General features: G+C 28.7%; 1 protein-coding gene across 2 annotated transcripts; it reads left to right on the forward strand.

Annotated features, from left to right (window-relative positions):
* The first annotated feature begins 541 nt into the window (after positions 1–541).
* On the forward strand, positions 542–21,790 carry LOC142318215 (apolipoprotein D-like). 2 transcript variants are annotated; one of them, XM_075354781.1, is made up of 6 exons: positions 542–645; positions 6,624–6,737; positions 9,196–9,326; positions 12,583–12,665; positions 16,452–16,544; positions 21,050–21,790. In XM_075354781.1, exons 2-6 carry the CDS (start codon positions 6,624–6,626, stop codon positions 21,454–21,456), a joined length of 828 nt encoding a protein of 275 aa, XP_075210896.1. In that variant the 5' UTR covers positions 542–645; the 3' UTR covers positions 21,457–21,790. The 2 variants fall into 2 exon arrangements, with proteins under 2 accessions (XP_075210896.1, XP_075210895.1); XM_075354780.1 differs by lacking the exon at positions 12,583–12,665 and adding an exon at positions 12,707–12,798.
* Positions 21,791–25,074: the final 3,284 nt, after the last annotated feature.

The following is a 25,074-nucleotide window of genomic DNA, read 5'->3' on the forward strand; positions in this document are numbered from 1 at the left end:
CTTGATGTAATCTATTTAATAAGTTTTTATACCGTACAGACTACCTCTTGAGATTTGAATTCAATGAAAATATCATAAATTTAGTATTTGATGATATTCTTTAGGTAGAGTTCATACTATGATTGAAGAGTAATGTGATACATTTTTTAGTTCATAAATTTACTCGTACATTCTTATTTGAGTTGTGTAGAAGGTTCTTGAATTATATGAATGAAAAAAACTGTATGGCGTAAAAGTAAACGAAGTTACACTTTTAACAGCAACTAAAAGCTGGAATATTGTGTCAACCTTTTCTTTTTAAAGGACTATCGAACTAAAGAAAATCTTAAAAGTATTTAAAATATTACGCTTTGTCTGAATGGATACGCTGTGTATGGGAATGCTGGCCGGACAGCATATTTTATGTTTAGTGGCGTATTTAAATTCTTCTCCGAGCATGATCTGTTTGATGTTGGCGCTGAGGGTGCCTCAGAAACTCGCTGTGGGAGGCGCTAAGTTTAAAATTATGAAGGGAGTTCGAAGTGGTTGAACTCCGCTTCTAGAGGGGAGTGACCTGCCTAGTGTATATAAGAACAAGCTTTGCTGACCATCTTGCCACAAACTGCTGCTCTTTGTCTTGCTGCTATTAACTTCATTAAGAATAAGGTATGTAAAAATGCAAACAAATCTTTTTGAAGTAAACATAGTAAAATCTTGAAAATTGTTTTATTACAATCAGTAATGAAATAAATATAACATACAAAAAATATTGTAATATTGTAATTAATATGCCTTAACAGATAGTTAACAATAATGTACATATATATATATATATATGTACATTATATATATATATATATATATATATATATATATATATATATATATATATATATATATATATATATATTAGTTAGTTTTCCGAAAAATGAAATAAAATAAATACTAACAAATAAATAACAAAAGAAATATGAGAAATGTTTGTGAGCGTAAAATAACCTATTCTTTTAATTTTACTTTTTGTAATTGTGCTTATTTTTAGAAGGTATAATTCTATTTTTAAAACTTAGTTTTTAAAATCAATTAGATCCGAATAAAAATTGAATTTATTTAGTTATCTATAATAAGGACTAAACGATAAAAAATTAATTATTAAAGTAAAGGGCAGAAAAACTGTCATCTTAGGATGTTATCTTTATCTTTATCTTCCAAAATTGTTAATAAAAATTCTGATATGGACACTACATAACTTCCTTGTACGCCTATTAAATTACATATAATATTTTTTTTTTTAATGAAAAGTACGTAAAATTTTATTTCATTAATAACTTGTGATTTTTATTTTGTTATTGTTATTGTTGAATTATTATTTACTGTAAAGATTTTTTACAATCAGAGGTTAATAGTTATTAATAAATCAATATATTTAATTTAAAACAAAAAAAGGAGATGAGTTCGGACTTGAACAGATGTGCCTTCCTTTTGTAAGATCAAATATTTTATTAATTCAAATTTTATTTGGCTATAACTCTGAAACCAATGAAAGTAAGTGTCAGTTATGACGTATCGTTGAAAAATTCTCGATGAGTGCTTATTACTGTAGTTAAGAAAAAGTCCAAATTCCAAACTTTGAGGATTTTGGGGTTTTTTGGACCCTTTTGGTCCAGTCGATTGCAATCAAAAGGGGAGGTGCACAACTAGACGTTACAACAGTCCTAAATCCAAAATTTCAACATCCTACGGCTAATCGTTTTTGAGTTATGCGAGATACATAGTACGTACGTAAGATGTCACGCCGGAACTAGTCAAAATGGATTCAGGGATGGTCAAAATTAATATTTCCGTTTAAATTTGAAAACTGCAATTTTTCGTCATCACAATACTTTCTTTACGTCGTACAAGGAATTAAAAAGACTCAATTAATTAAAATAGTTAATTTACTTAACAACCGATTTATTTTTTTTTTTTCAATATTTATAATTGGAAATTTTTTTTGGAAAATTTCCAATTTATATATATATACATGGTGATTTTTGTTTGTGGCTCACACAAAACCCAAAGATACTAAATAAGTCAAACTAAAGCGTTTTTTAAAAAATATTTTTATTTTGCTGTAATTAAGAAGAAAATGAGAACATATTTCGTACTGGAGCATTTTTTTTGTATTTGAGTCTGAAATATGAACTGTAGCATATAGCTCAGTATAACCAATATTACAATCAGTTAACAACATGAGATTAAAAATAATTTCAGATACCATCTTGTATAGTTTTGCCTTACTAAATTCGTTAAATAGCATGACGTTTTGAATGCAAATGAATAATTTTAATGTATACAGTTTGTTCGTATTAAAAATGGTAAAATCAGTAAACTTTTAGTTAATAAGTTTATTAGTTAATAAGTTAACTTTTATTTTAATTAAAAATATAAAGAAATATTTTAATTTCAAATAGACCTATTAATTTTTCATTAAGACTATTATTAAATCATTAAAAATTGCTTGTATCTGAAAATATGTTGAAAAATTATTCCTAAGTTTTTTTTAGTTTTAATATAATAAAAATAAAATTTTATTATCCTCCTCCCTAAGATACTTCTTATTTTTTGTAAAATCACTAAGAAGTACATGCAATATTTTTTATAAAGCATATAGAATTAAACTTCTTGTAGAAATGTATTAATTATATTTAAATGTTTAAAAGCATTAGTTATTCATTCTACCGAATTGCCTATTTTACACAGTTCGATTTTTATATTAAAATAAGTTAATTGACAGAAATTATTAATGGATTCAAATTTAAAATTAATAAAAAAACGTGGTGGCTATCATACTTGTATATATAAAAATAGGTATGTATTATAATTTTACATTGTTTGAAATTAATCTTTAAGTCTGTAAGTCAAGAAGGTAGGTTATTATCAATTATATTTAGTTTTTGAAATTTTCATAAAAGTAGAATTAAAAAAATGTTATATTTCAGATTTTTTCTTATAATAATAAAGATTTGTATTTTACATAAAATTAGCCAATACATCACTTAAATTATTATTTTTCGCTGAAAAATCAAACATTATTCAAAGTATTTACACACAGGTACTAAATTTTACTTGGTCCATACATAGTCTGCAATGAATTATATATAAATAATTCTGTGGTTGATTAAATATATCATAATTTTTATATGTAATAATATTTTTTTATTCTAAATGTAATAAACTTTAATTTATTAAATTTGTTTGTTTGTCCATGTTCAAATCTAAACTATGATGCATATTTTAAATTATATAGGTAGAATTAAAGGATAAATGAGCATAACTGTTAAGCTTAGCTTTCTTTGGAAATTGAACCCATGATTCAAATTATTATAACAAATATGTCTATTAAATATATAATATTATTAACATTTTAATAATATAATATGATTTATAGAATTTTTTTCTTCAAAACATCATTATGACTCAGTATTTGGTCATTATCAGGTCATTAGTCAGTATTTGTTATAAGCTCATTAATTTTGTATGTAGAATTTTGTCTGGTTAATGCAGCTGTCATTTTGTTAATCCTTACAATCTAGACCTACGTATTACATTAGTGCTGTTTTGACTCTGTTTACCAGCTGGTGGTAACAGTGATAATCATGGCAATCAATAAACTTGTGGGTTCGAAACTTGTTTACTTACATAGGTACCAGATTTTACTTATAAATCTATATAATAATTATCTAACTTGACAATTTTTGTATTTTATCATTTCACCTACAAAGTATCTGGAATAGTAATATTATTTATTTAATATAAAACTGAATTTCTTTTTCCAGAATGATTTTAGGTAGTTCAAATATAAATGGATACTGTTAATATCTTAATTTATTTACTTGTTAATGGAATATTATACTCTAAATACAGTTATGTAATGAATAAATTAAATACAGGTACCAAAATAAACACGATAATGAATTTTATATGGCGCTATGATGAAAGTGATGCAAGTAGATATGTAAACTTGAATCTTCACACCAGAACTGGTTTGGCCTTGACCCTTGATTATAAAATATTTTCATCAGTCTACTGGATTTATTATCATTATTATTTTTTTTTAATTTTATATTATTAATATATAAAACATTGTTAGTGGATTATTTATTACTACTTAAATATTTAAAGTCAATTCAAAAAAAAGAAGTATCTGTTGAATTGCGACTTTTTCCAATGGACAAAGATGTGTTTGTTTTTAATTATAAAAATTTATATCGGTTGAATTTCAAAAGAATAATTTTCTTAAAACAAATTTACATAATTAGATACATTTCAAATTTCAGAAAAAATATCTCTCTAACACTATAAATCAATAATAAACCAAGCCGACTAAATATAAAATAAAAAATGTTACTTTTCTCAGACCTTTCTGTAGAGTGACTGATAATCTTACAAAGAGGAGATAAAGTAATTTTTTATATACTAATTTTTTGGGTATTATTTAAATTACTATTCTGTTGAGTATCTTCTAAAGGGAAATGGAAAGAGCCTTCTTTCTGGTAGTAACTCTTGGGTAACTAAGGTTCATCACACCAACATTATCTATTTACCTGTAGAATAGTTGATGGTAACAATGATGAGGATTAAACATTGTTAGATGTTTAAATATTATATATTAATATTAAACTAGATTTTACTAAATTAGCTTTAGTATTAGACTGTATGCTGGTTCATTTCAGTATTTAATGATTAAATAATAATGTTTTGTTAAAACCACTAGCAAAATTAATGAAAAAAAAATTACAAAAAAATTTGTGTTAAAAAAACTAATTTAATGAAAGTGGCTGATTGATTTGGTTTTGATCCTAATTTAACTTTTAGCCTGTGGTAGATTTAAAAAGATGTGCTGAGGAGCACTGTTCCCTATTTTACTAAAAATCTTTTTAATATCATTTTCTAGCTTGATCTTATTTCATTAAAAAAATGAATAAAAAATAATTTAATCTTACTAAAATATTGAACAACTTTCTTTAAATCATTTTACATTTATCTACTTATTAGTCTTCTGTTGATGGTAGAGCGGGAGAAGCCTACAACACTGGCTGTTATAGATATATAAAAAAATCTATGGAGGTAATAGTAATCAGAACATTAACTATGAAATAAAAGGAAATAGATAATTGTATAATTTTGATGGTAGGATTTTGTATGGTGACAATGGTGGTAATATTGATAACAAATACTAGATAATATTTTTGAAGCTTTGAATGGTAGGAAACGGAGACACTTGCAGGATTAAAAGAAATTCCAATACCAAATTCAAGATAATAAAATTTTTCTCTAATTTCATCAAATCAGTATTTTTCAGACCACATTTATTTATTTTTCCCCAGCGGTTCACCAGAGCAGGTATATCTGTTTCACTTGGCTTATTTGTACATTTTTCTGTTTCCTTAACAGGTGGATCAATTATAAGTGGTTTTTACATGATAATTTGTCTTCTTTTAGAGAAGGGTCTTTAAAAAAAAAAAAAAATGTTCTCTAAATGTTTTTATATAGTTTGAGTATTAAAACATTTTTTGATTATTAAATTTTTTTATTTAAATATTCAAAATATTCACATTAACTTGATGAGATTATTCTTTATTAATGCACCTGCTCTAATAAATTGGCTCTTCTTTATTCCAGCCAGTGGTTTTTTGTTTTTTCTATGGTTCTTTGTTTCTGAACCACTAGAAATTTTTTATGGTAAGCTTATTTTGATGACCATTGCTTCATACATAGATCTGTGTGCATCATGTGCATCAAACATTTTTATATTTATTGTTAAGAGTTCATTTTGTTTCTGAACCATTAGAGATTTTTTATGGTAAGATTATTTTCTTAATTCCTAGTTAGAATCTACATACAGTCTCCAATTTTCTCAAATTTTTATCAATATTCTAATACACCTTTAAAAATTAAATATAAAAAAGTAAAAATTAGCTTCTGGCTAATTTAACTTAATATAATTAACTTAACTTTTATAACTTAATATTATTAAGTTATGCTACTGGTTAGCATAAAAATAATATATAACATATATAATATATAATAAAATAACAAAATAATATATAATATATATATAAAAATAATATTATTATTAACTGCTACTGGTTTCCACATACTTGAGTACAATAAGAAGTTAAATGCTAAGATATCTCAAAGCATTTATGTAAATAATAAATAGTAATAAGTACTATGCATTATTTATATGATCCATAAATTGACTCTGTTTTACCTGTATTTCATCAAAATGTATTGACACCGTATTTTTTATCTAGAAAATTCCAGGTTCAAATCCAATTAAGCTAAGCATTTCTTCTTGCAATTTTCCTTGAAAAACCTTTCTGAGATGATTGATGAATTAAAATCATATAAGAAAGATAAGTGACTTCTAAACATTGGCATCCTAAAGATTAGAGGTATTGATATTTCATAAGCTTATTAATTACGATTAAGAATTTGTGAAAGACATACCAAAAAAAATTTGCTTCCTTTAGTGTAAATATCTTAACACCTACCATACCGAGCAGTGGTGTATACAGGAGATAATAATTAGACATCTAACAATATTAACAAAATGCTGATTTCACAATCTTTTTAATATTTGTTTCATATGTTTTCAGATGTATCAATTTCTACTTGTAATGGTGATGGGACTAGCTTTGGTGGGAGGACAAATTCCTAATTTGGGATGGTGTCCTGACTATGTTCCAATGGCAGATTTTGAAATGGATAAGGTATGTAAAATTAAAAAAACAGTAGTTATTACTGAATATTTACCTCTGATTATGATAAATAAAAAAAATTAGCTAATTTTTATGAAAGAAATGGTAGAAAAATGAGAACATTGATAAGATATATGGTGTAAAAGAAGAGAATATTAAGTTCAAAAAATTAAAACATGTTTTTTAAATAAAATTTTTTATAAAACATTCTGACTTCAAGTTTGTCTAATTATAGGGGGCAGACTGGAAATAATTTTTGAGGAGTAATGTGCTACTGGTTAAGTAACAGCACTTGACCATATTTTTATTACTACATCTCATTGTCTAAGATATATAAGGAGCATTTTTTTTTAAACTGTAATCTTTCTTTAAAAAATTAAAATCATAGTTTGGGATGGAATTAAATGAGTTCCAAATTAACTTCATAATATGTTTTTTATGAATTAGAAAAATGCATTGTGTATTTGTGTGCCAACTATTACCTACCAACTTATTACATAACGCAAAAAACGTATTGTACAACTAAGTTTTAGTGTAAACTGTAATTCACCATACTGCAGAAGTTTTCTTCTGAATTGAAAATTAAAATTTAAATATCTGTAAATTCATACTTATGGTCCAATCATAACCAAGTCTGTAATTTTAATCATTATCATTTACACCCTTCTAATTGAGTTAATTTTTTAGATTGTATGTCGACAAGAACATTTCCTGTAAAATTGACTGGCTGTGACAAATTTATCTCTTCTTTTTATTTGTTCTGTGGTCAATAAATACTCTATAAAATAGGTACTACAAAATTTTATCAAAATGATAAAGAAAAATATGTTTGCACCATTGGTATACGAAAATATTCCAAACTTATATGATTACTGCATGGCTATATCTATAGTGTTGCTCAACAAGCTAAATAGCTTAGTAAGTATGGATGGATATGAAATTGTATTACTTTGTGTGCTGGTCCAGGTGAATCAGTAATATTGGACTGCGGTAATAGTTTCTTCATATTTTCCCAGTAGATGGCTTTAGGATCAAGTAACTCTGATAATATTAATCAATGTGTCAAAACTGTACACTTTTGAAAGGTGACATATTACTGAATATTTTTAGAAAGGTTATGATTACATTAACCTATTTATTTAAAAATTATTGGGTCTTGAAATGAGAGAAAATAAAGAAGAAATTCAATATGTTTTGAGATTTTATTACTAAAAAACAGGAGAAGAATGCTGTTTAAAAATCTGTGATGTTTGTGAACATGATGCGGTATCAGTATGTGTGGCACAAAGCTGATTTAAGCTGTTTCCAATCTGGAAATTTTAATGTCAATAATGCACTTTGCTTTAGTTGGTCAATGACTGAAAAAGCTGATGAAATCATGGAAAAAACTGAGCAAAACTGGCACATTAGCGGTCAAGATATTAGTAGCAAACTACTATCACTACTGTTTTTATCCACTATAAAACAGTATTAAATCATTTGAAGAAAGTTAGAAAAAACCTCAATTTTTTCTTTTACAACTTCTTTTTGTTTTCTTTCGTAAGCTTCACAAACAGTGAGAAAGCCAGGATTGACCCCAAAGAAAACTGATGCTGTGTGTGTGTGTGTGTGTGTGTGTGGGGGGGGGAGATTGGAAAGAAATTATTCACTATGAGCTGCAGGCACTCGGTCAAATGATTGATTTTGACCTCTACTGTCAATGACTGGAAAGATTACAACGAGCGATTGAGATAAAGCAACCAGAATTGATTGATGAGAAAGATATTGTCTTCTATCATGACAACGCCAGGACCTCACACATTTTTGGTGACCTGTTTAAAATTCAGAGAGCTTGACTGGCTTGTTTTGATGCATTCACCATATAGTCCTGATCTTAAACATACAGACTACTGCAGAACTTTCACAGAACTTTAATACAAAACTTTCTATGAATAACATAGAAAGTTAACTTTATAATGAAGTAAAATGTACTATATTTATAAGTAAATTTTTATACCATGTTAATGGTATATAAAGTTGGCTCAAAAGAGGCCTGTGAAAATCAATTATTCAAATTTTTTGTCCAGAAAACACAGAAGTTCTGTACAGTGATGGGATTATGATTTCACCTAAAAAATGGCAAAATCAAAAATAGGTGTTCAACTAGTAATCCAGCTAATTGCTTAAATAAACTTAATTTGAAATATAAAAAAAATTGTTTTACTTTTGCTTTAAAATATGAAGAAACGTTTTCCTCAAACCCTTTATTTTAAAGATTACAGGTGCTGAATACTATCCCTAGCTGAAAAAATATTTTGTTATTTGAGTTCTCCTTAATAACAAATCCTTTCTTAAAAATCTATAACTGTAACAAGCTGTAACTCATTATATAAATAAGGGATTCAAGTGCCTATGAGCCTTGAATCAACATAAACTGGTCAATCATATAAATACATGTATATATAAAATAACAATTTACTTTTGTTAACAGTACCTTGGAACATGGTATGAACAAGAAAGATACTTTAGAGTAATGGAAGCTGGTAGCCGCTGTGTAAGAACAAATTATACCAAGGCAGTTGATGGAAGGATTTTAGTTGCTAGTGAAATAACAGGAAGATTGTAAGTGAGCTTATTTTTTTATGAACTAAAAATAAATAAACATACTAAAATTTTAATATCATTTAGATGAATTGAAATTATATTTTGTCATAATATTTTAAATCATTCTTTGCAGAGGACATTCTTTGAAAAAACATTCTTTTTATGTTGAAAGTAAAAAAGTGACGGATATACAATAATTTACCTTATTATCATAACCTGTTTTCTATTAAGACAGCTAACTCACTGATATAGAATATCTCTGCTAGATTCTTTTTTTTAATTATTTTTTTAATGATTTTATTCTCGACTTAATTTCACATCTGTCAATTCTAACCTTAGATGTTTTCTCCATCTTTTATTAACTTATGATGTATTGGTAGAGCTTGCTTTTAATTAATCTTCTTTTGTATATAACATGAATGGTACATGAATTACATGTTTGATTGTATAAAATGATTGTCTTTTAATTTACTCTTCCGAAACTGTTTCATTTATTACTTTTATCTCCCCAGATGGGTTTTTCTACAGCTTATTTTAAATTTCTTAATTGTTACTTTTCTGTCTTTGGTTACACCTACTTTTTACACACATACTTCATAAAAACCAATTTGAGGTAATTATGAGACATTTCTTCAGGTTTAATTCCATTTTACTACATGGCTAGTTTTTTAAAATATGTTTGTCTTTTTCCAACATTCAGTTGAAGTGCTTTTCAGAGACATCCATTGTTTTCTTGCTCTCTTCATTTCTGCATTTTAATGATGTTTTTATCAGCTTTTGTTATCATAATCTTTCCATAATTTTTCATTCCATAAAAAACCTGAGTAATTTTTGAGTAAGTTTTAAAAAAAAACAGTTTTTAAAAATAAGATTTTTAGAATTACAGGATCTCTGGATTTTTTTTCAACTACTATGGTCATTATTTAAAAAAAATCCAATAGCATGAACTAAAATTGCACCCTGTGTTATTAACTAAGGGAACCAGTTTGTTAAACATGGCTTTGGCCATTGTCATTACCTTTACAGCCTTCAATTTTTAGGATCTATTTTTTTAAACATTCTATATATAATTCAGTTTAATGGAGAATACCCATTTAAAAATAATACTTTTGTCTCCATTTAATACATCTGAAACCAAAGATGGTAGCATCTCTATTTCTTTTCATTCTAAATTTTCTCAATCTATTTCCAAATTTTTAATCTTCTTAGATTAAATTCCTTGAGTTTCTACTTCATATGTAAACATCTAATGAATACTCTATCCTTTTTCTTTTGACCTAATTTACTTTCAGCATTTCTTTAAACTTTGCTCTGCCACCTACTTTCAATCAAGTTTCTTGTTCATGTCAATGAATTCTCATTTTCCTTTCTTTCCCTCTTTTTTTTAATAACCTTCAGTTGTTCACCATCATGTCCTGGATCACAGGGGTATCTTTGATAAGATTTATCTTTCCTAAACAGTATTTCTGAAATATTTTCTTCCATTTCGCTTATTTATTAATACAGTATGGAGGTGTAGACTTTCATTGCATGTTTAATCAGATTGATTTACTCACAGATTGTTACTGAAAACAATAAATGCTGATTTACCACACAAACAAGTTTTTTTGAACTGGCTTGTAATTTTTTTTTTACAAATCCTTTCATAATTTCTACTTTTAGTGTTGTAAAATGATTTGATTTTACAGTGCTTTGTTGAAGTCCTGTTTTTGTGTGTTTGTTCATTGTTGAAGATGAAAATATGCTTCTACTAACATAAAAATATGAATTTACTTATGCACTACTATTTTTATTCCATTTATTTTATAATTTTGTTTGAAAATATATTTGCTTTTATTATTATTTCTGCAGGCTTAATTTGTTATTATTTAAAAAAAAGTGTAATTAAAGAAATTTATGTCAAATTGTTAAAATTTAATCTTATCTTCACATTTGTAATATACATACTGTTATCTATAGCATACATTTGTTTACTATATTGCATTTCATAGTTCTAGAACTTGATAGAATTTTTTTTAAAGAAAATGAAAGGAGTGTATATATTAAAAGTCAATTTTAAAGATATTAAAAACTACGCACTATTAAAAAATTTTGCTATTACTTTATGCAATCTTAAAAATATTTTTAAATTTATTGAGTTTAAAATATTTAACACAATCTCAATATTTAATATCTTTTGCACATTTACAATAAAATTTTGTATTAATATTTACTTAAAAATACTCATACTAATATTACTTTTGCTAACTAATAATAATAACAGATGAAACGGTTGTAATAATTAGTTATAAAAACCTTTAAATGTCTGTTTTTTGTACTTAATTGAAAATATTTCTTCAATTCCAGTTTATTTAGTTATTTTGTAGAAGTGAGCGTTTTGTGGTTAAGCTAAAGATATAAATCTTTTTCATATTCTTTAGATTCTATATATGATTCTATATATATTCTATATATGTTTTAGATTCTATATATGATTCTATATATGATTCTATATCATATTCTTATTATTATGTTTATTCTGCAGATTAAATTAACTTCAGACTGCTGAGCATGCACAGATCCATTAACTCATGATCCACGGACAGTTTGAATTCTTAACCACAAAAATAACTAAAAATTTAACAATTAATCTTACTGGACAAAAAATTGAAACATCCATAAATTGGATTAAATTTTTCAAACTGCTGGTAACCAGTAAATTCATGGTAAAAGATATTCATTGTATAAATCATTCTGAATTTTAATCAGTTCTATGTAGTTTTTTGTTTCTTTACTTATAAATAGATGTACTTTTTAAACTTTACTCTTTAAACATGTATGTTCAATAAGTTATCTTTCTTCCTCAAAATATTTTTAATAATAACAATACTATTATAATAAATAACATTAATGTTTTTATAATGTTAATGACGTGGAAAATTAAACAGTTTAAAAACAATAGTAATAGCTTTTCAAGTTAACATTTTCTTCTTGATTATTCATTATTTATTAAGAAAAATTGGTTATTAAATATATAAAAATATAGAAATTAAAATGAAATTAATACATCTAAGAAGATTATGAGTTATTTAACTTTCATTTCATGTTAACTCCAGCAATTAGCAAAATAACTGTTTTAGCAACAGCTGATTTTTATTGTTATCAGCTGTCAGAGTAATGAAAATAAAGTAATGTTATAATGCGAAAAATGGATTTATGTATTTATTTCACAAAGTATGTCAGATGTGTTTTGTGTGAGGGGTCAGTAGACTGTAGGGGGGCTGTTTGTTTGCAGGACGGGATTGAAGCGAGTCATTGAAGGAGAAATGTTGAAGGGGTCAGAACCAAGAATCAGCATCAAGTACCAGGTTCTCCCCTGTAAGTATCCAACAAAGTGAATTGTATTGTTTTTTTTCCAGGTCAGGCGTGAAACGAATTTTGGAAGGAGAGATTCGCCACCTGATCAAGGGAGCTGAGTCTCATATCAGCGTTAAGTATTCTACACTAACTTGTACGTGCTTTTCTTTCACAGATAATAACTAGCCATTCAGTATTTCAGTTTAACTTAGAACATTTTAAATTTTCTGCAAAAGAAATTTAACCACTGAAATGATAATGCTAAAAAAGTCATTCAGTGTTTTCCAGATGGTATTTAACCAAGGTTATAAGATGGAAAAATAGTTTTTATGAAGTTTAAGTACTTTAATTTTATTATCATGTTGGAATGTAGATTATGTAACTTCTTCAAAACAGCCTCTCTTAGCCTTTCTTAAGCAAGTTATTTATTAGACAGAATTCTTAATAAAAAAGGAAAAAGTTAATTATTATAAGTAAATGATCTTATTTTCTCAGTAACTGGAATAAAGTTTTCTAGAAAAATAAATTTGAAACATTTTTAAGGCTTCTAATTCAGTTATCTCCTTATCTAACTTAACAATTCTCAAAAATAATTATTTTTTCACTGAAAAGAGCTTACTGTAATATTTTATTAAATAAATAATTCTCTTTATGAAAGGTTATCCTTGAATTCACTCTTTTCCTTTAATAACTCAAAATTCATACATGACTTTTCTATCAAATAACTCCATAAAAAGAGGAATTTAAAAACCAGCTGACTAAGTAGTTGACAGAAGTTCAATTATCAGCATTTGTTCTTTAGCAAAAATATCAATGTATTTAAATAAATGTTAAAATGATATTTTGTTTTAATTTATCTTTTGCACAAGATATCTTGTTAAAAAAACATACTATGAAAAAATAATGGAAAATTTCCATAAATAAAGTCAACTGAATTTGTATGAAATTCTGGAGGGCTAAATCTCTTGTTCAACTTTTCTGAATTGGATAAATAGATACCAGCAATCCTTTTTGTACAGTAAATGTACTGTAGCTTATAGTATTCCTGAGTACCTTGATCAGTATATGTTAATTAGAACACAATAAAAGAATGATGGCTGGGATACATTACTGAGGAGCTAAAAAAAAGCATGAAAATTTAACTAGTCCAGCATAATTTGACTCGCCATGTGGAAAGGTCAAATACTAACTCTCATACAATGCCAACTTATATGAATTAATCTAATACTATCAAAATAATAGAATTAAAAATTATTATACATCTACATCAGACTTTAGTCTCAATTGTCTAAAGAAGCAGTATAAGATTATGATTTGAAAATAATACTTCTTATGAACTAATTATATGAGCCACATATGACCCATACATCAAAATTTATTTAGCTTTGAAAATTATATAAACTTGCATTTTTTATACTTCTTTATTTGGTCATATGTTGTTGAGGTTGAGTTCCAAATACTGAAAATTATAATGTCTCAACTACAATAATTTCGGAGGTGACAATATCTTTTCATCACGAGGTAAATCCACTGTGATTGCGTGGATTATGCATGGACATCATATTTATCTGATTTAACATCGGATAAATATGATGTTTACATAGACAAGTTATAAAGTTGTCTATATAGAACTACATTAAAATGAAAGTTTTGTGAGTCTACCTCCTGTTGTTAGTTTTTTTTTTAATCTCCAGAACCATCATTAGGGATTACTTCTGATGATGAGATGAATGATGATTTTTGTAGGGTGTGAAAATGCCATGCCTGACTGGGATTTGAACTTGGGACTTTCAGATGAAAGGCTGAGATACTACCACTCGCACCATGGAGGCCTGTTGTTTAAATTAATTATTATAGATAACAGAAGTTATTGCTACCATAAACGCTGACAAAATTCGTAGGATTTGGGTTCATATCAGTCGCAGATAGAATATATATGCTACAGTGTGTTCAGAAAGTTGCTGTGTAGTAAGCTTTAGAATTATGAATTGCATTCTGTTCTTTCAGCATTAGGTTGGTTACCCTGTGGGTTCATTTGGCGTTGCTCAGTAATAAACCAAGACATCAATTGTTGAGTTGTGATTGAACATGCTTCGATTTGTTTATCGGAATCAATAGTTGTGAGAAATGTAACGGTTTTTTTATTAGAGGAATGCATTCTTCTTGTTGAACATGTCTTTTGTGAAGGTAACAATTGTACTGATTTAGTGAAGCACAAGTTTTCTTAAAAGTTTCCAAATTCTCCTGTTCCTCCCGCAATGCACTTCAAACTTTTATCAAAGAATTTCAGGCAACAGGCTCTGTTGAAGATACTGATCGAAGTGGAAGACCAGCTAAACTAAAGAAACAGAAGCTGCTTGATTTTTTTTGGATGCTATGGCCGAAAATCCATCAAAGCCAATGCAAAATTTAGCAAAGCAGGAAGATATCGGACCAACTATTGCGCATAAAGTTGAAAGAAAAGAACTGAAACTTTTCCTCTACAAAGTAATGTGTGTTCAAGAACTGAAACCTACAGTTCATGCTAAAAAGTCAAAAGAGTAAATTATTGTCAATGATTTAAACGTTTTATTGACCAAAATTCCATAGGTATTCTTGACATTATGTTTTTTACAGATGAAGCATAGTTTCATCTGGGAGGATATATTAATTCACAAAATCCTTGATTGTGGTCGACAACTAACCCCTATGAATTACAAGAAAAATCTTTACATGAAGTAAAAATTGGAGTCTGTGTTGGTGTGAGTAGAATGCCCACTGTGGGTACAATCTTTTTTGAGAATACATTTAATAGTGATTGTTATTGTGCTGTTTTTACAAACTTCATTAATCAGTTAACTGAAGTGGAAATTAATTATGATTGGTTTCAACAATGTGAAGCCACAGCACTCACAACCAATAAATAGGTCAATGACTTTTTTATGAAATGTCTTTGGTGAATGAATCATTTCAATGTGTTTGTGGCTTGCACGATCACCTGATCTGACTTCCCCAGATTACTTTCTATGGGAGGCAACAAAACAAGCAGTGTATTGCAACAGATCATGCATGATTGAGGAACTAAAAACCTCAACAATGGCAAACAAGACATTTCAGTACATCAGTACTGTGTTTGAAAACTAATTGAAACATGTGCAGTGTTGAACTGATGTTGGATGTCATTTTCAACACCTCTTATAAACTATTCCATTTATTGCAATATCTATTTCTATAAAATATTGAAATAGAAATACAAAGTAAGTATATTTTTATCATTCAAATGTATATTAAAAATTTTTATTTTAAATGAAAAAACATTCATGAAGCTAAAAAATTATGTTATCAAATTATGTCAATTATGTTATGAAAAAAGTCGATCCACAGTTCTAACAACACTAAAAGGATTAAAGATATTTTATGCCATTGTCAGCAAGATTAATAATTGTTTTGTATGTATAACATCTGCTTTGCAAAGAAAGAAGACTTACAAAAATAAGAATCTAATCCCATTATTCTGGATAAGAATATTAGCTAAATACTAGATTATGAAGGATAAATAAAGGAAGAGAAATACAAGTGTTATTAGGATAATTACAGTAAAAACAGGATGCAGAATACAGGACGCTAAGCAGTTGCAGTAATGTGTAAATAGGTCAGAACTCTAAAATTATATTTTATGGTTGTGATGAAGAACTTGAAACTTAAGGAGTTAATTATAATTTGGATGACTGTAATTTAAATGTCTGTGACAGTGTAATTAATTAACTTAATCAATTTTACTTTTATTTTTAAAAAAATATTTATTTTTATGTTTTCATTTTGTTGCAGTCCCAGTTGAAATGTCCTATACTGTTCTTGATACTGACTATGATACATATTCTGTAGTATGGTCGTGTTCTGGTCTGGGTCCTGTTAATACACGTAAGTGTTAAGTAATTTTTTGAACTTATTTAATTTTCATCAACATGCAATACTGCTTTCCATAATAACTACAGTTTATTCTGGAAATTCATTATAGTTCCATTTATTCATTATTGGACAGAACAAAATATCTTTCAGTGTATTACTTAGTTGATCAGCATGATAAAACACGAATATTTAAAAAAAATATATTTACTCCTCATTTGTTTTTTCGTCACTTCCCATACAACAATAGTAATTTGTGAAATCCTACTAATGTTCCTATATTTTGTTAAACGTTAAAAGTAATGGTTCCCATCCTCCACTCTCACAGAAATGGTTGTCTGCAGCATGTTTTGGAATCAAAGAAATATTTTTAAAGTGTGTTTTACCTTTGTTTTAATTTCTAACTATTTTTCATCATTACCTTCATTTTGTTCATTTCAACATCAAAGCATTATTTCTCAAACCAAACACAATTTTTTATCTAATTCTCAGAGTTAGTCAATCTGAATATATTTATCTTTGACAAATCTTGAAAAAATTACAAAACTTCTTTTCTTTTGTCTCTATCAATCTCATTGTCTTGGAGATACTATGAAACGATTGTTCCAAGTTGGGGACATATGTTTGCATTCATCCATTCCCAGTTCTTATCATTACTCATAAATCTGCACATCGCATACTTGGTTAGAGTAATTTTCCCTTCTACTTTCATTAATTTTCTTTATTTTTTAATGCTTTGTGAATTATTTCTTACAGTTAGAATAATATTATTTTTTTATTTCTTATTAAGTTTTATTTCTAAATTAATGCTAATTTTATTGCACTGCACACTAGCTCTTAAGCTGATATTTACTGAAATTGGGTTACCTGTTGTAAATTATTATTTTAAATAAATAGATTATTATGAAAACTAAAGTAAAAAAGTTAATGTTAATGGAACTCTGAACTCTCTGTTACAATCTATACTATTAAGACTCTACTGCTTAACTTTGTAGCACTTCTTTGTTAAGAACAAGTTATTCTTTTTTTTAGAAAAAAAAATGATCTGTATTATAGGAAAACAGATTTTTAATGCTTTATTTTATGATATGAAAATGTTGAAATGTAGTTTTTTCTTTGTTGAGTATTAAAACTAGTAAGCAAATGTAGATCCATATCTTAATCTAAGTAAACATTGAATAATAATAAAAATAAAAAGGAGAAATTGTCTCTTCAGACATGTACTGTATCTCAGACAATAAAAAATTTTGCTTTTAATTATTCCGTAAACCTTTTGAAGATGAACTGAAACAGAAACATTAAAGAAGACAAGTAAGATCAACATAATAAAAAATAAGTCTTAATGTAGAACATAGAGATAAAATGGGAACTGGAAAAAGTTTAAAAGAAACGATTTTGGTAATATGTATAATGGTAATATAAAATAAAAATAATAATAATGAGAAAAAACTGAAAATTGTTTGGTTCTAAATAGTCTAAACAGATAACGTTTTGCATAAGATGTAGATAATAATGATTGGATAATGTTATAAAATGAAGAACATATCAGGTTATATGTGTTATTGTTTGTGTCTAATAGAAACCAGAAAATATTTGGTGATGAAATTTAAGTAAGGGTGAAAAAAATAAAATAGATGGAAAGATGTGTAATGAGTAACCATTACAATGGTAATGTAAAGAGAATGTAATTTCATCTGCAGGGTTACCTGAACTTAAATCATGATACTGGTTCAAAAGATAAAAAACATTGGCGATTTCTTCAAATCATGGGAGAATAACATCAAATTCACATCTGGTGAATGTTAAATTTCAGATAACCAGTCATCATCAACACAAAACTGATTTATTTCTATATGGAGCTCTGATGTACAGAACTACCTAAAAGTACATATTGAAATCTTATTTTCTGCATAAAAGTAACTTTTATATATTTTTTAACATTAAGTTAATATTTATTTATTGGCTGAATTATGGAAATATTTTTATGAATATGTTGGCTTTTTTTTATATAATTACACCATGCAAGAACTATCGCATGAAAATAAACAAGAACAAAACAAAAGTAATGAAATGTAGTAGAAATAACAAAGATGGACCACTGAATGTGAAAATAGGAGGAGAAAAGATTATGGAGGTAGAAGAATTTTGTTATTTGGGAAGTAAAATTACTAAAGATGGACGAAGCAGGAGCGATATAAAATGCCGAATAGCACAAGCTAAACGAGCCTTCAGTAAGAAATATAATTTGTTTACATCAAAAATTAATTTAAATCTCAGGAAAAGATTTTTGAAAGTGTATTATGTTTGGAGTGTCGCTTTATATGGAAGTGAAACTTGGACAATCGGAGTATCTGAGAAGAAAAGATTAGAAGCTTTTGAAATGTGGTGCTATAGGAGAATGTTAAAAATCAGATGGGTGGATAAAGTGACAAATGAAGAGGTATTGCGGCAAATAGATGAAGAAAGAAGCATTTGGAAGAATATAGTTAAAAGAAGAGACAGACTTATAGGCCACATACTAAGGCATCCTGGAATAGTCGCTTTAATATTGGAAGGACAGGTAGAAGGGAAAAATTGTGTAGGCAGGCCACGTTTGGAGTATGTAAAACAAATTGTTGGGGATGTAGGATGTAGAGGGTATACTGAAATGAAACGACTAGCACTAGATAGGGAATCTTGGAGAGCTGCATCAAACCAGTCAAATGACTGAAGACAAAAAAAAAAAAATTACACCATAAATACTGCTACAACAGTCAGTTGTCAGTGCCAGTAAAAGGTTTCATTTGGTGGATTCGAGTCAATGCCCGGATTGCGGGATTGATGATGCAGTGGACCATGTCCTTTACGTCTGTCCCCAATATGAGGTCGAACGTTCATAAGCTGTTAGGGAACTTGAGAGAATACATTCCTTTCTGGATCTCCATACCAACTGGATGATCTGCGAGGAATGGTCTATAGTGGCTGGTTTACTTGGTGCCCTTGCGGTGTGTAGGTCTGCAGAGGGAGTTTGATAGAGGTACTCGATCATGGTAGGATCCCGGGTGGCTAGGGTTCCAGCTTAGGCATTGGATTGGTTGGAGGTAGGCGCATTGGCATCGTGCCATGGTTATATTGGTATTGTTTGTGATTCGATTTGGGATTCCCGCTGGTGGGGGTGGCTGCGCTGCCGAGGACCAGGGGAGTGGCTTCCCTCTGCTGGTGGTGGTCCTGATTATGTCTTGGTAATGCCATGCAAGACACCATGATGGGACCAGGTGGGGTGTGGGGTTTGTCCCCGCTCCTGCGCGGATCGGAATGAGGTTGCCTTGTTAGGTGATCTAAACTGGTAGACTTATTTGGGTGTAGGTCTGAATTTCTATGTTGCATAAAACACAATTTTGATTGGTCTGAGTCTGATTAAACTTTAAACTCGTTTGATTTCTGAGGCATTCACAGTCACGAACAGTGTTGTCAAATCTGTACTAGGCGTGGGGTTCGCGCTTCTGCTGTGTCAGTTACTTAGTTTGAGGGAATCATGTTAGGTTGGATATGAAGTTGTCTGTTTGAGGCCTACGTGAAGGTGAAATTTGATATCTGTTTACTGATACAAATGTCTGCTGAGGCATTTACATCGGTGGCATCCCGACCAAGGCCTGGCTGATGACTGTGAGATGTAATCAGTTAGAGGGTCTAAAGATGACCTCCAGTAAAGTCCCTCAGGGTTTGGAACGAATGGGTGATGTGGTGACTGGTAAAGTCACAATGTGGCTGTCTTCCCCCTACGGGGTTGGGATGGCAGTAAATAACAGTTGCTTGTCAGTAATATGTCTATGTATAAGATGGATACTTTCAAAATCAAGGTAACATTTTCATGTAAAAATTCTACCAGTGCCTTTTCAATGGTAGAATTCTCACTGTGTGTATTGGTTCCTGTAGTTCAACAAAGTAAACAAACATCATGTTGAGTTTCTATTTGGGTGGGTGATTTCTTGTATTTTCAAAGTACTTGTAATTACTATAGAAGTTATTACTGCTTTTAAAATTTACTGAAATAAGATAATAACCTGCCGAATTAGTCTAGTGATTAAGCTTGTCATCACAAAATCAGCTGATTTTCGAAGTTGAGAATTCAAAGATTCGATCCGTTTAAAGTCAGTTGCTTTTACATGGATTTCAATGCTAGACTGTGGATGTTGGTGTTCTTTGTTGGTTGGGTTTCAGTCAACCACACACCTCAGGAATGGTCGACCTGAGTCTGTACCAGATTACATGTTACTAGTATATTTACATCTACTTGCACTATATCTGGAGCTACGTCAGGCCTGGCCAGCCGGTAGTGGTAAATGCAATTGCTAATCTACACACACACACACACATCCTGACCTGGCAGTAGCTGGAAAACTGGTTCGAGAAAACAAAAAACTGAAATAAGATAATATGTTAATAATTTAGTGAATGTTTGCTATTGTTAATGTGTTTATAGTTAATGTGTTTTAATTTAGTTTGTTAAATACTTTCATATCACCTGATTTATTTTTCAGAGAGTGCTTGGGTGATGACCAGAGAACGTCTTGCACCAGGAACTGTTCTTCAAAAGGCTTATGGTGTACTTGATAAATACAAAATAAGTCGTACATTCTTTGTGAAAACTGATCAAGCGGACTGCGCCATTGCAGAAGCTGCTGCAGCTAACAAAGAACAAGAAAATAAAGTAACTACAACAGGAAAATCAGCAGAACATATTGAAGAACCAGATGATAAAAAGCATCCAGAGGCAAATATTCACTCAGAAGTAGTAAAACCAGAAGTTGAAAAGCCAAGTTCTTCAGTTTCATCTGATGATGTTCATATTCCAGTTGTGGTAGATAGTAAACCACATCATGAACATCACATAAAACCACATGTAGCAGAAACAACAGCCAAACACTCCTCTCCTAAAGTTCACTAACAATGATAATAATGTTAAGAGGAAATGCTAATGTGCCATAATTTTATAAACTCTTTTTTTTTAAGTCTTTTAGATCAAAATTTTTGTGATCAAAACATTTTTCTCATAGTTGGAATTTCATCTTATGATAAGAATTATTATAGTGAGCTTGAAAAAAGCCATCCTTCTGCTACATTTTGTAAGAAAAATGTTCATTTTCCAGGGAATATTTCACAGATAAGTTGATTTTTCCTTAGGAAATTGCTAACATTTGTTAAAATAATTTATTTTTAATGTAAATTCAATCATTCTATTACTGTAATTTTTGTTTAATTCATCTAATAAATAAAATTATGAATTTATTCCTCTGCTGTTTAAAATGGATTCCATGACAGAAATTAGATATTAGATATTTACTTGCTTTTTATTAAACATTCATTTATTTATTTAAAATGACAAAATATAAAAATAAGAAACCAGAATTTTAGAATTTCACATCAAAATGTTTATTTTAAACAATACTACTATACAGTAATATCATTTTATTATAATAGAATCATTTAAATTAAATCATTATCTCTGATACTTTTTAATCTTTACATAGAACTAGCAATTAAAGATGTTAAAGAACAATTTAGATTCGGAGTAACAGTACAAGGTGAAAAGATAAAGATGCTACGATTTGCTGATGATATAGTAATTCTAGCTGAGAGTAAAAAGGATTTAGAAGAAGCAATGAACGGCATGGATGAAGTCCTACGCATGAACTACCACATGAAAATAAACAAGAACAAAACGAAAGTAATGAAATGTAGTAGAAATAACGAAGATGGACCACTGAATGTGAAGATAAGAGGAGAAAAGATTATGGAGGTAGAAGAATTTTGTTATTTGGGAAGTAGAATTACTAAAGATGGACGAAGCAGGAGCGACATAAAATGCTGAATAGCACATGCGAAATGAGCCTTCAGTCAGAAATATAATTTGTTTACATCAAAAATTAATTTAAATGTCAGGAAAAGATTTTTGAAAATATACATTTGGAGTGTTGCTTTATATGGAAGTGAAACTTGGACAATCAGAGTATCTGAGAAGAAAATATTAGAAGCTTTTGAAATGTGGTGCTATAGGAGAATGTTAAAAATCAAATGGGTGGATAAAGTGACAAATGAAGAGATGTTGCGGCAAATAGATGAAGAAAGAAGCATTTGGAAAAATATAGCTAAAAGAAGAGACAGACTTATAGGCTACATATTAAGGCATCCTGGAATAGTCGCTTTAATATTGGAGGGTCAGGTAGAAGGAAAAAATTGTGTAGGCAGGCAACGTTTGGAATATGTAAAACAAATTGTTAGGGATGTAGGATGTAGGGGGTATACCGAAATGAAAAGACTAGCACTAAATAGGGAATCTTGGAGAACTGCATCAAAGCAGTCAAATGACTGAAGACAAAAAAAATCATAAAAAACTTTTTTTCTTGATGTATTGTGTAACAATCATATAAGATCTGCAAGACTGGCAATATCAGACAATAAAATGAACATTCTTTTGCTGCTTACAAAAATTTACATGGGGAAGTTATAAAATCTGATATGGACACTATATGACTTCCTTGTATGCCTATTAAATTATATACACATATTTTTTTAAAATGAAAAGTACATAAAATTTTATTTCATTAATAACTTATATTTTTTCATATTTTTTTTTTAATTGTTTTTGAATTATTATTTATTGTAAAGATTTTTTTACAATCAGAGGTTAATAATTATTAATAAATCAATATATATAAATTAAACAAAAAGGAGATGAAATCCGATTTATACCAATGTGCCCTCCCCTTGTAAGATCCAAATATTTCATTAATTAAATTTTTATTTGGCTATAACTCTGGAACCAATGAATAGTCATGAACCAATGATATATCATTGAAAAGCTCTCATTGAGGTCTTATTACTGCAGTTAAGAAAAAGTTCAAAATCTAATTTTGTTTTTTGGATTTTGGACTTTTTTGGAACTTTTGGTTCATTCGATTGTAATCAAAAGGGCAGGTGCACAACTAGATGTTACAACAATCCTAAATCCAAAATTTCAACATCCTACGGATAACCATTTTTGAGTTATGTGAGATACATCATATGTACATACGTCGAAAATGGATTCAGGGATGGTCAAAATGGATATTTCCGTTGAAATCTGAAAACTGCAATTTTTTGCAATCAAAATACTTCCTTTACTTCGAATAAGGATGTAAAAAATATAAAAAGGGAAATTATTCTTTTTCTTCTACAGGGATTAGGTTAATACCTATTATGATTCAACTAAATCTGACAGAAATATTTTTCCTTTCATTAAACAACTTGAAAAACATGATAAGATTTAAAATTATAAAATTACTTACCTTCAAATACTGAAGTATTACCTTTTAAAAGACCTTTTGAAGTTAATTACCAGCATTTTATTCTATGAAGTTACCATTAATGCATTGTACTCATCTTAAAAAAGATTAGGTGTAAATTAATCTTTCTAATTTTTGAATACATTCTTCAGTGGCGACTCCCCAAAAGGATTTACTGCTGTTTAGCGATGAAATGTTTATGAAGAAAAGTTCATATTTTGAAAGTGAGTAATTTGTTATTTAATAATTCTTTTCATTTTAATTCTCACAGTATTACTTTTTTCATTTGTTCAGCTTAGAATATCCAACTACATTTAATTTCTCATTGAGAATTAAATAGACTATGAGAACATCTTTTACATTTTTCTGATATGTCATTTCAGCTATTACATGAATTGATTTTCATATAATAGCTATTGCAGCATATAATATGCATATAAAACTATTACATGAACAAGTAATATGTCATTTCAACTATTATGTTCCTGGTTGATTAGCCTATAGTATGAAGTGAGGTAGAACATAAAGAGTACCAAAATTCATTATTACAGATGCATATAGATGGTTAACTTTAGTAAAGTATGTGTTGTGGAGATTTACCTGTGTATTAGATTTTTAAGCATAGCACACATCTTTAGAAAGAAAAGAGAACTAAAAATATTGAATAGTGTAATATATCTACTGACATACTTCATGCTGTAAACAACTTTATACTATTTTCTTAATATTTGACAAATATACTGTGACTAAGGATTTAAATCATAAGATCATTTAAGTTGAGTTTTAAAAAGTATTGACTGCATACACACACACATATATAGATTAAGCCAAACTTCTCACAATTTTTTAAGAAAAGTTCTATAAATTATAAATAATTTATAGAACTAAGAAAAGGCGCTGAGCTCTGATTCTTAGTGGAACAATAGATAAAGGCCGTTCCTCGTATCAATTAGCATGCAGATTGAACACTATCAAAGGTAGGATGACATGGTTGCACTTTAATGCAAGTTACATAGGAGTAAACCATTTGGTTTCGTCCATTCCAAAGAGATGGTTCACCACTTTCCACTAATAGACTTACGATGGGACTTGAACGAAACGCATATATACCAATACAAATAAAGAATGATTGAATAAATCGAGCATCTTTAGAGCGGTGGCCCGTGCGGATGAATAAGCCACGCAGTAGTAGTTTAAGCGAGAACGGACCAGAGCTCGGTAGAAGAGCAACATGCATATAC

Source organism: Lycorma delicatula, chromosome 1 (assembly GCF_047948215.1).
Source record: "Lycorma delicatula isolate Av1 chromosome 1, ASM4794821v1, whole genome shotgun sequence".
NCBI classification, from domain to species: domain Eukaryota; kingdom Metazoa; phylum Arthropoda; class Insecta; order Hemiptera; family Fulgoridae; genus Lycorma; species Lycorma delicatula.